At 44.3% G+C, this 14,584-nt stretch overlaps 1 protein-coding gene across 1 annotated transcript in view; it reads right to left on the reverse strand.

Moving 5' to 3' along the window:
• Window positions 1–8,807: 8,807 nt before the first annotated feature.
• The window catches only part of SOS2 (SOS Ras/Rho guanine nucleotide exchange factor 2), a 1,344,468-nt gene continuing 1,338,691 nt past the window's right edge, over window positions 8,808–14,584 (reverse strand). The window contains exon 23 of the mRNA XM_069638977.1: window positions 8,808–10,523. Coding sequence (XP_069495078.1) covers window positions 10,014–10,523 — 510 coding nt within the window. The 3' untranslated portion in view covers window positions 8,808–10,013. The remainder of the gene's footprint in view (window positions 10,524–14,584) is intronic.

Here is a 14,584-nt window from a genome sequence, read left to right on the forward strand (position 1 = left end):
AAAGAAAAAGATTTGCCTCCTAATGTCATATCAACCCTTGGTTCCACTTTGTTGGGGGGGGGGGGGTCTGGTGTCACTGATAGTACTAAACACATCAAGGCGCCCTGTGAGCTGTCCCATTGTGGGTAAATGCATGCCCCCGTACCTGTGAAAGGATTCCCTCCTATCACAGTGGCACCTCCTATTCTAGGTGTCAGTAATTATCCGTGTTTGCATACTGCTGTGTCTGCATGGGGGCGTGTTGCGACTGCCCTAGCGGTGGATTCATTTGCACTTGCTCTGGTTGCTGTGTGTTGCATTCACAACGCTTGTGTCTGATTCACTGTCTGATCTTGGGCAAACCTTTCCCTAGTTTATGTGCTATATTGTGGATAAGCTGCCCCCCTTCCTGAGAATTGGCCACTCTGTACATTCCCTTGGCTCCCACATGTGCGTGCAATGTGTCCTGTCATCCCACAAGTCCAACATACAGGGGGAGGCTGCCTGATCCCCCTTGGACATTCCGATTCTCATTCTGTGCATTTTGAAACCCACTTTGATTGTTTTGGAATCCACCCCATTCTCTATATCCCATACCTCTGCCTGACAGCATGAACCCATTCCCTCCTTGGTCCATCTGGTGCTGATTATTCACCTCTGATGCACCCACTGCTTGCTGCATTCCCAATCCTTCTGCGCTGGTCAATACCGCCCCTTCAATGGCAATTTTCGACAGCTTCTTCTGAACTAATTTGGCTTCCTCCATTTTCGTAGCCTCATCTTTCTTCTTGTTTTTCTCCTGCAACAACCGACAGTGATGCACTATCGTCAACTGTATTTCAGCCCATGGCTTCGCTTCCATTCCCACTTGTTTCTTTAATTGCCTCTATACTGGCTCGGGCAATTCCTGACATAAAATGTGGTAGAATACTGCCACCATTTTACCCCACTGTTACCGCATTTAAAGTTGCCAATGCCCTTGAATATCCTGAACGCAAGCAAGAGGGTCTTCATTTTACGTGTCCTAATTGCACCCATATCTGATGTATCGGGATACTGCACCCTGAGAGCCTCCAAACATCTGCTCTACAATTATTAAATGGCGCTCCGTCATGCACTGTGTTTTGTACTGTCACACTTCAACAGCCTGCTTTCCTTCATATGCCATCAGCTCTTTCTCCAAGAATAGCTGTCAAGAGACCCTTAATGTCCCCTATAGCCAGCGTATTTCTTCCTCTGCCCTACTCGGGCATTTGCACCTTAAATTGTCCATATCTATCTGCAGCCATGCACTATAGTGTGGTCTTGTTCCCCCTTTTTCCAATAAGGGAAACGGCATAAACCCTAACCCGCAGTCTGCTCCCATCGTATGCCTATTCATGGCAGGGACAATCACCCCCGTCTGTCTCCTTGCTGGTAGATCTTAACCTGCTAGCATATGGTGGTGATTCTCCCTTCTCACTATACGATCGTCCTCTGGGACGCTCTCGATATGCTATGGGATCTGGCGTTTTATCCTTCAGTTGCTCTAGATCGGCCCATCTTACTTCCTTGTCCGTCTGCAGGCTTCCCTCGGAGGCACACACACTCCCTCCCTCTTTCCCAAGGAAGGATTCTCTTTCCTCATCTGACATGTCTAATCCCCAACTAGTGCGCCTTTCATTCCCTTTACCCTTATTTAAGCCCAGTCTGCTTAAGGATAAGGCTCCCTGCTCGAGGCTGAATGGATTTTCTTCTTCGCTTCATGATTGGAATACTAGGAAATGATCTCCCTTCCCTTGGGTTTCAGATTTGCTACCTTCCTTCAATTCTTGATGGGTCTTATCGATCCTCTCTCTGATACTTCCTAGATCAAAATTCTCTTCTTCTAATGCTACGCTAGATGCCCCTGATGTTGCTCCCTTTAATGGAAGAAACTCTCTATTCTATTCTGTCCCATCGTATTGCTGGGCTTGGCTCTACTGGTTCCAAACGAACAAGGATAATATCAAAATCCTGCCGTCTCCTCCTTCGTTCTAACTTCATCTAAATCTGTTTTCTCATCTCCCTTCTAATTCTTTCCTCTTGTCTTCTCTCCTCTCTCCTTAATTCTGTTCTCCTTTCCTCCTTCTCTTCATCTCTGTAATCTTTTGTCCCTTCATTTCTGCACTTTCTCCTACTCTCTCTTCTATCCCCATCTTCTATTACTCTCTGGCTATCGTCATACTTTCTTTGCTCCTCTGCCCGCTGCTGTTTTTTTCTCTTGCTCCTGAACATCTGTTCTCGTCATTCCTTGCTCTTTCTTTTGTGCTCATCTTCTTTCAATCTTTGCTCTCATAATGTCTTTTCTATCTTGTTCGTCCTTATCTTCCCTTTGCCTTACTTCCTCTATGCTTTTCCCATCTAGCTTGAGTAATATCTGTCCTCTCATCCATTCGTTCTGCACAAGTGTTACCTCGTCACCTTTGCCCTTTTCCCCTTTCAATCTCTTACTCTCTTTTTCTATTTCTGTCGATATGTTTGACCGCTCTCTCTTCTCTTCTTTACTTTGTATGTTCTTAAAGATCTTTTACTTACTTACTCCTTACTCGCCTCTGGACTATCGTCACTCCTATAAACCAGATTACTATACCCAGTTGCTGCTTTCAGTTCCTTTAGAGGATACAACCCTAATTCTTCTGCATTACAGCTTTTCACTTCAGGTGAGGCAAGGGGGGCTGAGGGCTCAACACCTTCCTCCTTACACTGATTAAGCATCCACTCCTCAGGTGGTGTATCTTCCTTTTCTTCCTGGTACATTGTCCAGAGCTCTAGAATAGCTAACCTTGGCTCCATTTTTTATCCCCTTGTACGCAACGTGCAAGTATGTGGTCATGTGTTGCAATACAGCTTTTGACAATGATCCCCCTTGTGGCCATGGCATAAACATCTTATCTGCCGTGCCTTTCACCCAGTCCGCACTATATTGTTTGAGCTTGGGCATATGCTCTGGCAATGGGCCTCATTACAACACCGGCGCTAAACCATGGCGCTTTTAGCACCATGGTTGGTGCCGGTGTTGTAACGGATCCGCCATGGTTCAATGGGGAATTAGCACCCCATTCCAAGGTTGGCGGGGCGGTAATTCCCCATTGAACCATGGCCCTTCCCCATTCCCATTTTCGCCCCATAGGGCTCTATGGGAATGGGGAAGGCGCTAAGTATGGTACCGTAAATTGCGGTACCGTACTTAGCACCAAGATCCCTTTGCGGGTCCCTACTTTAACGACTGGTGTAGACCAGCCGTTAAGGTCGGGTCCCGCAAAGGAACCTCGTAGTAAGGCGCTAAGAGTTTAATGGCGCTGCAACCTTTTACGGCGCCGTTAAACACTTAGCGCCAGTGTCGTAATGAGGCCCAATGTCTTACATAAATGCATCAGGGGAGCGTCTGCCATTTTGACGAGTCTCAATTGACTGTCAATGCTTACCAGGTTTTATAAAATGCCTTCACCAATTTCAATATTCTCAAAATAACAAATATTCGGGTGCTCCAACAATCGCTGCTCAAGCCTCTATCTTCTTCAGTTGTCTGTCTATCTCTGGATTGGAACCAACCACTTAGCCCATGTAGCTCCTTAACTTTGTTTCAATTCCTTTACAACATATCTCTTTTCAACATCTCAACTGAACACAAATACAGACGGACAGACTAGTCGACTTTACACATTTACTAAAAAATACTCTGATCGCATATTTTCTCCTCGCCCCTAAACAATACCCTCTCGCAGAATTGAAATAGTCTCCTTATGTAAACCTCTTTACACGTAGCCTAGGGACTCCGACTGGAAGGTGAGACGATTTATGCTAGACCCTCTTGGAACAGGCTTCTGGGCACTTCTATCTCCATCTTCACACAATATTTCCCTTTACTCTTGTTACTTTTAAATCATCAAAATCCCGTCCGCTTAATTTGCCATTATTCTCAATCTACTCACCATTCAGTCGCTTGACTCAAGGCCCTCGGTATCGTCGTCTCCTCTAACCGACCACTTTTGCCCGCAAAGCGCCTGCGGAAACCAGGTAGGGATTTCATCAAAGAGGGACACTGCACACCGTCTTGGTTTTCTTGCAAGTTTTATATTCGGCCGCTCTCCACAGGAAAGCTTGCGATCTTCCGGCTACATGCCAGAGGATATCCAATAGTCTGAAAATCTAGAGCCAACAGGTCACTGGGTCTTAAACCATCCTACCACTGCTACCACGTGATCACATGGGCCTTAATTTAGGTAGCGTGTCATGCAGGTGGATAGGAAACAGAATAACGCTGTACTCCAATAATTAGACCGACTCAGCAAAACGGCAAATTTCATTAACTGTTTTAATATCAATTATCTAAAACAGGGAGTTACAACGAACATCAACGAACGTTGCAAAGGGATTTCTCTCAAAGTATTTCATAAAAAACATTTGTGTAGCAAAAACTCATACTACGTGACAAATAAGAAAAACATACGGGGGATTGAGGTTGGCTTAAGGAGAATATCTAAGTATACTTTCTATAAAGAGTTGGGTTGTGGTTGGGTCTCTACAGTCAGGTGGACAATTCATGCCCACCCCTAGTGCAAGTCATCTTCATCAGCTATTAAAACCACGGTACTCTATTGGCTCTCAAACTAGAAGGTCCTTCGTTATACGGCACTCTACAATTGGTTGGCACGCCCGTGCCCTTCTGGAACATTCAATTCACTTAGCAGCATGTGAGCTCAGACCAAGGTGCCAGGAGGTGGACTTGACTGTACCTCCTCACCCAATTATCCCACCATCTCCCATGCCTTCTGCCATGCAGACGATATTTGAACTTGGCCTTGCAATGTATTCTCATCTCTGGGAATATAAGGGAGTACGGGCACACACTTATCAAAGTTCTGGACTGCATGCACACTTTATTCCCATCCTTGGTTTACATGACAGGAGACCGCAATTCGGCTCTTTTTGCAGCATTTGTCTTGAATTAATAAACTTGGCACTCATGGTGTTCTTTCTTTGCACCTTAGCGAGGGATAATTCAGCTTCTCACGTTCACTGTTCTTTGCCGATAGATAACCAGTTATTGGCTGCCTTCAGTCTTGACACCAGGCCAGACAGCCCTTCTTGCTTCTTCCATACTCCCAGCTAATTCTTTGCTGCAACACAGTCTTCAGCCCTTATCTTCATTGTCTGAACTTACTAAAATTGTGACACTGATGTCCAGCTTCTATATAACGGCGTCTTTGCCCGCAGACTATTCACTACGTATAGCCAGCTTCCATTATTACTTAGTCTACTTGCGTTGCTGCATCTTTACAATTATTAAACCGCTTGCATTTTCTTTACTTCATCATCAGTTTCTGTAAGGTCCAAACATTCTCTTCGTCAGCCAGTCTTCTTAGTGTGTCACACTCATTTCTTGTGATGCCACCAACTCCTCTTTCTCTCTTTTTCATAATCCTTTGGGGGATCTCCTCCAAGAGATTGGCATCTCTTCGGGAATACATCTGATAGGGTTTTCTAAGTGGATACCTTTCTAGAAAAACTCAACACGGAATAGTCACAACTGCTGGTTTGACTATTGGCACTATTTCAGGCTTCCAGCACACCGGTAGTAGGGGGCGGGACTTCCAGCAGAGGCAGTTGGCTGCTCCTCTACACCTTACCCGTCTAGCAACGTTCCAGGTTGTCTCCAGAACAATAACCCAAAGGTAGAGAACTCTGTGGAAGGCTGAGGGGTATCTCTCAATACCACAAGTACTAAAGGAATGGCTTGCTCCCAGTTTTTTCGTTCTGGTCCGACCGCGCATCGAAGCATCTACTTAATCGTTTTGTTGTAGCATTTAACCAATCCATCAGCTTGGGGGTGATATACGGATGCCCGTCGTTTATTCGTAGTGCCCATAAAATTGGTTCCCTGATCGGTGAGAATTTGCTCAGGAAAACCGACCATGGAAAAAACAAAAATGATCAAGATAGGTTGCATACTTGTTTCGCAGAGATACCTCTCATTGGAAATGACTCAGGGTATCTTGTTGCGTAATTGACTATTTCCATGAAGTTGTTAAAAATGTGTGGTCATTAGGTGTGGAAAAGCGCATGATGGGCAATAAATCAATTCAAGATTCCTTTTTCAAAAATTGAGATATATTATGGTTATTCGTTTTGCAATGCTTATCCTCTGTCTTGAATTTCAACAGTAACTCAAATTGTAACAACACCTCTAAACATGTTTCACCACACTTTGGTGGATTCTCAGGAGGGTTTATGAAATTATTAAAGCAGATACAGGCATCTGTTAAGATAAAACAAAATAAGAATGGTAATTAAGTCTCACGACACCAAAAATAACATTCATTATGACACAGTACTTGAAACAAGGATTGTAATTATGACTCACCATCATCTATATCCGTAATGGTGACAGCGCTCACTAAGGAGCCATATGATTTTAAAAGTCCTCAAATCAAACTGTCTCAGTAGATGTCCCCCACAGATTTGAGGCTTAAATCTCTTCTATTTACCTTAGGTATAAATTCTTACCTCAATTTATGTGGTTTCTGGATAGAATGGTCATGGGATAACCCATTTATTTTGCCACCTGGTTTTTGGTGTTTCAAAATGGTGGCGTGATTTAAATTCATTGAAGAAGTACACCAACTATGTGAATAGGAATTAATTCAACATCAAACTAACCATGCAACACAGCACAGAAAAAAATACATTTTCTTGATCTAATATATGTAGAGGAGGATGAAATTAGAACTACTCTATCACAAACCCACAGCAGGAAACGGTATACTACATGCTATAATCCAGCACATATAATAAGGAGCAAACCCTATGGATAATTTTTAAGACCCAAACCCTATGGATAACGTTTAAGAATCAAGAGAAATGATTTGTACTGTAGAAGGAGAGCTTCTATCAGGTGCACTTGTGTGGCGACGGCTGTTTGTTGACTCCCGCTGTCTAACATGGCATATGAAGGAGTCCCGTTTACTTTTATGTTGACTGTGTAGGGATATCTGCAGGTTTTGGGGGTTTGGTTTTACAATGTGCCTATTTCCATGGTTTTCAGCATGCTATACTCATGATATGCTCCCCCATTCTTCAAATTTGTATGAAGGTGGCTAACGGAGGAGCACCTCAGGGTTATCCTCGCACATTTTGTTCTTCTGAGGGTTTCCATCTTGTCAGTAGAGGCCTTGGTTTTCTGTTGCAGATGGCAAAAGAGTGATTAGCACATTACCTGGGTTAGGCTATTTGTTATAGCCGGCCTTCTGCTATGCTGCGGCTACATTAGCTTCAGCAAAACTAAGTCAACAGGGTGAAAGGGGCGGGGGGCAGGCAGGCACAGCACTTTTTTTTCTATCTCTACCCGCTCCTGTGCCTGGCAGTTAATCACTGGAATAGGGCGCTCATTCACCCTATTCCAATGAAAACTGCTTCGCTCCTGCATCGAGTGGGGAGGTATTAATTTCAATAGGGTGCTGATCCAGGCGCATTTAATAACAAAACGGTGCCTGCCGTGCCTTTTCCCACTATGCCAGCTCAGGGGAGCCCTTGAAAGACACCCCCCGAGCTGGCGTGGTGGGGGGCTAATGTCGCCCTTGGGGGCATGGTGCCCCGGGCTGTCGCCCAGCTCGCCCTGCCCCAACGCAGGTTTTGCTAATTACACTACATCGCCCTCCACACATGGACACTCTACCTGGTATGTTGTGGTGGTTGTTGGTGAGGTGAGTTTACCAGAGTCTTTGGACTCTTGTAACCCACTCCATCGCCCACAAGCCAGGTTAATCTTAATTGTGCATACCTCTCTACTGCATGCCAAAGCCCCCTCTTCCCCCTGGACCCGGCTCCAGGCTTCTAGGAGTGGTGCATGTAGGAAACAGGGAGAGAAGTGGAAATCACCTCTTCCCCCAGAGGCCTGCTTCCTGCCATGACAGATGAGGCCCCATGGGCGCTGGCTCATGGCTCCTGGCCTAAACAGTACCACAATTGCCATTAGGTACACCAGCCTGCAAAGAACCCATAAGTAGCTAGGCAAGCTTTGGGCCACACCTTGCATGGGCTTGCAAAACTGGTCTGACTTTAGACACAACTGTTAGCTGATTGTCCATAATGGGTGATGCAACAACGCCCCACTGCACAGTATGAATGAGCCGCCACAGACCAAACATGCGTGTTTTGCCTCACTACATGCAGCTTGGATTCTGGAACTATTTAGAGATTAGAGTGGCAATTGCTCAGCACAAGAGTACTCAATGATCAAAAAAGGCTAAAGGTGTGATATTTCATTTCAAATTCACAAACGGCTTGCTGTGATTTGAGAAATTACCTTTACAAGAGAATATACAGTGTTGTCTGCTAAGTGTTTTATTTGTATTTGTATTTATTTAGTTTATATATAAACTTAGTTGGACTAAAGCACAGTTTTAAATCAGTGAGGATACAGACATTACAAAAGATAGAGATTCACTCCTGAAAATTCACATATAACAAGCATTAAATATGTTCACGTTCATGGTAATCCCAGGTAAACTAGAGCCTTCAAACTCCACATTTCTTCAAAACATCTCATCCAAAAAAGGAAGGAAGAGTTGGGCATCAACCTGAGCAACGTATTACCCAATATATCTGTCTGGACTTACCTGAATAGATGTTACAGCATAACATATCGCTAAAAATACAAAATTCTGTCAAGTTGTGACAGCAGTTGTTGAGTTACAATCTTTGTTTCAAAATTATTTTATCACTGCATTGATAACAAAATTAAATAAATATGGGCTGCAAAAAGATACACTATGGCCACTCAAAGAAATCTCACACTTAATGCAATGCATCTTTAAAAATAAGACTGAGGTGATTTATTAATTTTGTTAAGAACACTGATACAAAGCACAGTAAAAGGCCACAGACCAGTAAATAAAATGTGGATCTTTACATTTTACAAATGTTGCTACAGTACTACTGATAGAACAGACTGCCTAGCTAGTTAGAATTGCCAGCATGTGAGCTCACCCGTCGGTGTAAGAATGTAATAAAGCTTTCAGTATCCGATCGGTTCAAATAACACCAATTTCCAATAGGGACTTGTACCAGAGAAATGCACTGATTAGGAAATTCTGATGATACTATAACGGTTAAACTTTGCTCAATAGAGATGGGTATTTGTCTTCTAGATGAAGCTATCTTAACAGTAGACTGTACAGGAGGCCTTCAGTCATCACTTAACATTTATACAGGTTATTAGCACTATCTGTAAATATACAATATAAACAAAACTGTACATTCATGGCAAATAGCTTTGTTCTCCAAAACTGTAGGCAACTCATTAGCTTAAGACACCCTTGCCTGACAAAATAAAAAGGCACATCTGAATAAGATGCATGCTTACTGCTAGTCTCTGTTTCAATCACTGGGCTAGGTAGTCCTCGTTTTAAAAAGTTGTCAATAATAATGAAACATAGTGCATTTGACGTCTTTGTTTTATTTACCACTCCACTTGTGTTTTCTGTTCAGCAGCACGTTGATTGAGTTGTAAAGATATGGCCTGACATGTCTGAGAACAGTATGTCATTTTATTCACAAACCTACTACAGGGTGAGTGACCAAATAAGTTTTAAAATCAGTAACACTCCCACATCCTTATGTTATGTAATCTGCAGTTTAAAAAGACCACTCGTGCACAAATTAGAAAAATTCAACAAACGCACCTTTTTTGGCTCAGTGCAATGAAGTGATGTCAGTTTAGATTTTAGTGTAGTTTACAGTGCAAAGTGTACATTATTTATACTGGCAAAACGGTGGGCACTGAGGATCTGAGACAAGGCAATACTACTGATCACCTGAGGGTAATGTGTTGTCTGACCGTTCCAATGATGTAGTGTGACTCTTTTCCAAGGATTTCCCATCAGTTTTTGATCAGCTGCATTTTAAGAGCATTCTTCTTTAAAAGTACTATAATACAGTGCCTTTTCGAATGAATAAATAAAAATGGAACCTTTTGCGTTCTATTCCAGTGTCAATGACTAATATGGCTGTGGTCATTGAGGAGCTTCTGTGTGCTCCAGCAGAGAGAGTCTGTGCAAAGGAGGATGAGAAAGTTCCCTCTTATAAGTCTTTGGGGGCAGTTTTGGTAACTGTGGGTTAGAATTCTGCCTTGGTGGGACTGGTGGTGCTGGAGGGTGAGCAAGATTGTTGTGACTTGCACTAGGCACACAGGAGCGACGCAGCACCCTAGGGGATGGAGTGCTTGGGGGTGTATTTGGGGAGTTGGGACACGTGCTGGCTTCCCTAAACCAGTCCTGCTCTCTGTGAAGACGCCCACCTGGCGGCGGCTGAAGGTTCAAAGGACAGTTTATAAAGTGTTCTGGAGGCCGCAGCGGTACTGGAGGAGGAGTGTCTGGAATAGGGTCTCTTGGAGGCGGAGGCGGTGGGCTATGCAGTGGTCCATCAAAAACAGAACTGTAAGAAGGAACTCTTGGTTGAATCTTTGGAGGCGGAGGTTGTCTCGGTGGAATTGCAGGAGGGTCGTCGTCCGATCTGGAGTTTCCCTAAAAAGAAAATAGGCTACAATTACACAATGCTTTTCTTTATATGGGAGCACATCACAAATAAACTTGATACACAGATATGTAAAATGTGTGAGCTTGTAAGACTCAATCTTACGAAGTACACAGCTGTAGGTTACAAAGGTTCGGAAACTGTTTAAACAGCGCAATTGTTATTACAAAGAGAATTTGTGGATCATTTTCTGAATTATACATAATCTAGATTATATAATGCAGAATGTATTACAGTACTCTAATTCGTTCAATCAGGTTTGACGATTTAACAATCTGCAATGTTGTGTCAGGTCAAAATAAAACCGATGTGCGCTCAGAAACGGTTTCAGGAAGCCATTTATTTTCCTTAAAAGTCCTTTTACTTGAATAGGCTATTCTACTATGTTTCACAAAATGTCAGTTTTCACTCCAATGAAATGTAGCTTGCACAAAAATAAGGCAAAATTACAAAGGCAGCAAGAGGTTTGTGCTTACATCTTCTGTTAACTGTACCAGGACGTTTTCTGTCTATTTCTATACACAACATTCCGGGAAAAACAAATAATTATCACAGACGCTCCAAGGGCATATAACAAGACAGAGCTCACGAGACAGTATTTTTGTTGTTTTACTTTTCTAAACTTGAACCAACCCCACACCTCAGCGTGCCTCAGCCCCTTTCAATGGGTGCCCCCCCCCTCAACACCTGAAGGGCTATCTTCCTCTGGGTTTACCCGGTCAGGCCCAGACAGTGTCGCAACCAAGTGCTTTCAGGCTGTCTGCGTATCTGCTTCTCCCCGCCCCCCTCTATTTGTAGTCTCTTGCCACACCGTTGTTTCGGCATTTGCCGATTTCTGGAAGTCATGCCACCAGGCTTCTGCTTTCAGCCTCCTGCTAGCTTTCCAGCACATTGCTATCCTGCATTTAGCAAGTATGTACGCTAGATCTTTGTGTTTACACACATGTTTGAGTTTATGCGGCCTGGGGAACCCCCTCCCCCTAACATGCATGCCCACAGGGAGTCTATATCCAAGAGTATCTCTTTTTCTGATATGAGGTGTGCCACCTCCCTCCAGAATCCCCTTATCTCAGGGCATGTCCAGAACATATGCACCATTCCTGTGTCTACTTCGCCACATTTTAAGCATGTCTGTGTTCCAATATTTTTAAACTTGGCTATCTTCTTGGGGGGTCATGTACGTCAGCATAGTTCGTGTATGAGACGCCTAGTTTCTCGAGGAGGTAAATAAGCGGCTTAGTGAACACATTGTAGAGAATGGGGGAGACTCTGCATGTGACAGGGATAGGTTGTGCTGTTGCAGTGGGAGAAAAGACTCTCGTGGTCCTGTCTGCCAGGAGGGATTTGATCCATTTTGTAGCACTAGTTGAGAAATGGGCTGCGTGTTCCAAGTGTTGACAGAGGATATTGTGGTTGACTAAGTCGGTGGCAGCGCACAGGTCTAGGAGGAGAATTGCTATGTCTCCTTTATCCTTGATTTGATCCATGTGGATTTTGAGGTCTAGTAAGGCAGTTTCTGTCCCGTGACCTGGACAGAAGCCTGATTGGCGGAGGCCTAAGAGGTTGTGGGTTTCCAAATATTTTTGAATATGTAGATACGCGACTACGCCAAGGTTTTTCAGGAGAAATGGCACCGTAGTGATTGGTCGGTAATTAGTTGGGATGTTTGGGTCTAGTGTATTTTTTTTGTTGCAGGGGGAGCACCCATGATTCTTTCAAATTTCCTGGTACGTTGCTGGACGTGAAGGAGCTGTTGATTAGGGTTGTGATAAATGGTGTAAGTTTCTCAGCACAATCTTTGATGATGGTTGCGGGGCAGATGTCATCTTGACATCTGGATGGCTTTAGACCATTGATGATTTTTTCGTTTCCACGGTGGAGATCGGAGTGAATTCGAATCTGGGGATGGGGGTGTTATTGGGAGGGGGCAGATCGGGTGGCGGGTTGACTGGGGCAAGCTTAGATGATTTGGCTTTGATTTTATTCTGAAGTGAGGCGACTTTGGCGGAAAGTGCATTTTGGAGGTTAGTCCACTAGATAAGATCCTTGATGCATTGGTCCGGGGTGGGTGCACGTGAATCAAGCTCCTGAAGTATGGAGAAGGGTTCTTTGGTGTTAGAGTTGGCATTCTCGATTCTCATGCTGTAGGTGTTACCCTTTGTGTGGATGGGGGCTACTTTGTATTGGGTCGCTAGGGAGTTGAAAAGACATTTCTTTTCGCAGGAGGTTTTTTTCCTTCCAGATTTTCTCTGCTGTTCTTTTGGTTGTGCTAAGGTTATTTAGGTTGTCAGTAAACCATAAGTTGGAGTTTCTGATGGCTTTGTGAAGGCCTGGGGGGGCTACTTTGTCGATGGCCTCTTGTAGGGTTTGGTTGTAGAGCGATACTAGGTTGGTAGGATTAGAAGTGGTGTTTGCATGAGTGATGATTGGGAGTAGTAGGGGAAGTATATTGTCTGGTGTGTTCTTGTGGTTTCTTGGGAAAGCTGCTTGTGTGGGTTGCGGTCGGATATTAGGCTTAGTTGAGAAGCTGATATTGAATTGAATGACATTGTGGTCTGACCATGGGCACGGTGTGTTAGCTAGGATGTTGGTGAGACAGTTCAGGTCGGCTAACCAATCTAGTGCACATCCTTTGTTGTGGGTGGGGCTCGTAATTTTGAGGGTAAGGCCATGTACTTCTATAGTGTTGGCAATGGTGGTAACCTGGGAGTCGGACGGGTCGTTCAAGCCTAGGTTGAAATCTTCCATGATGATAATTTCTGAAAGAGGTTTGGTGTTGGAGGTGAGAAGGGTAGCTATATCTTCCTCAAAGGATGTCAGAGGGCCGGGCGGTCTGTAAATCAGGTGGATGGTGAGGGTAGATTTAAGTGAGAGTTTGAGCAAGATGAGTTCCCCTGATGGGAATGTTTGGCTGGTGGTGGTTCTTAACTGGATGTTATTTTTGGCAATGAGGTCCACTCCCCCACCTTTAGAGCCTGTTCTATCTTTCCTAAGGATAGTGTATACTTCGGGGATGGCCATGGAGAGAATAGGGACGGCTGCTGCATGGAGCCAGGTTTCCATGATTGCTAGGAAGGCAAGGTCTCGGGAGGTGATCAGGTCAACTATGTCTAATGTGTGTGCCAGAAGGGATCTAGCGTTGATAAGAGTGCCCTTAATGTTAGACAAGGACGGTGTTTGCTCCTTGTTCAGAAGGCTAGCTGAGGGCTTTCCTAGCTGGCTCTTTTTTGTTGTGTCCTTCATGTTTTGGAGAAAGTGGGAAGCTAGGCGTTTGTTTCTTAGTTCAAGGGAACATGGAGTGGTGTGCACCACAATGTTTGGCGTAGGAGGTTCATTATTGGGCTCTATGAGGTCCAATGTTTCCTGTTCATTGATAGTCATGGGTGTATCTTGACGATCCGAAGGAGGCGGGAATGGCAGTGTTTTTGGAAGAAGGTGGGAGGGAGGGATATCTATTGAGTCGGGAGGCACGAGTGCCATTTGCATAAGGCTTTTAGCTTTACAAGTTAAGTCTGGGAGGCGATTGTGTGGTTCCTTAGTGTGCGATATGGAGTTCTAGGGATAGTCCCAACTAGACAGTAGACTGAGGAACATCTACTGGCTGGAGGTGGTATACGACTAGTCATGAGGGGGTAGCCATAGGCGGGGACTGCCTTAGGTCAGATATGGCCCTAGGAAAGGAGGGGTGTGCGACTCCCTTTCAATAGTCAGGCAAGATGTGAATCATAACCTTTTTTTAAAAAAAATAATTTTATTATTTTGATCAAACAATACATTAAACAGCAAATAAGCATAAAACCAGAAACAACAAACACTGCACTCCCCCCGCCTCCCCCCATATGAGCCTGTTTATTCCTTGCTCTCGATATCTGTTTCGTGTGTCAGGGTTTCACTGCTTTCAGATCCTGCTGTGGCCACTGCCGCTCCAAACATTTCGGCTATCAGCAGTTTCCATGCCATTAGAGAACCCGTTTCCTCTTCACCCCCAGCGCCACTGGCTTCTTGCCACACAATTGTTTCCGCCTCCGCCCATTTTTGCAGGTCTTTCCAC

This window comes from Ambystoma mexicanum, chromosome 14 (genome assembly GCF_040938575.1).
Source record: "Ambystoma mexicanum isolate Mex_15411 chromosome 14, UKY_AmexF1_1, whole genome shotgun sequence".
In the NCBI taxonomy this organism is placed as follows: domain Eukaryota; kingdom Metazoa; phylum Chordata; class Amphibia; order Caudata; family Ambystomatidae; genus Ambystoma; species Ambystoma mexicanum.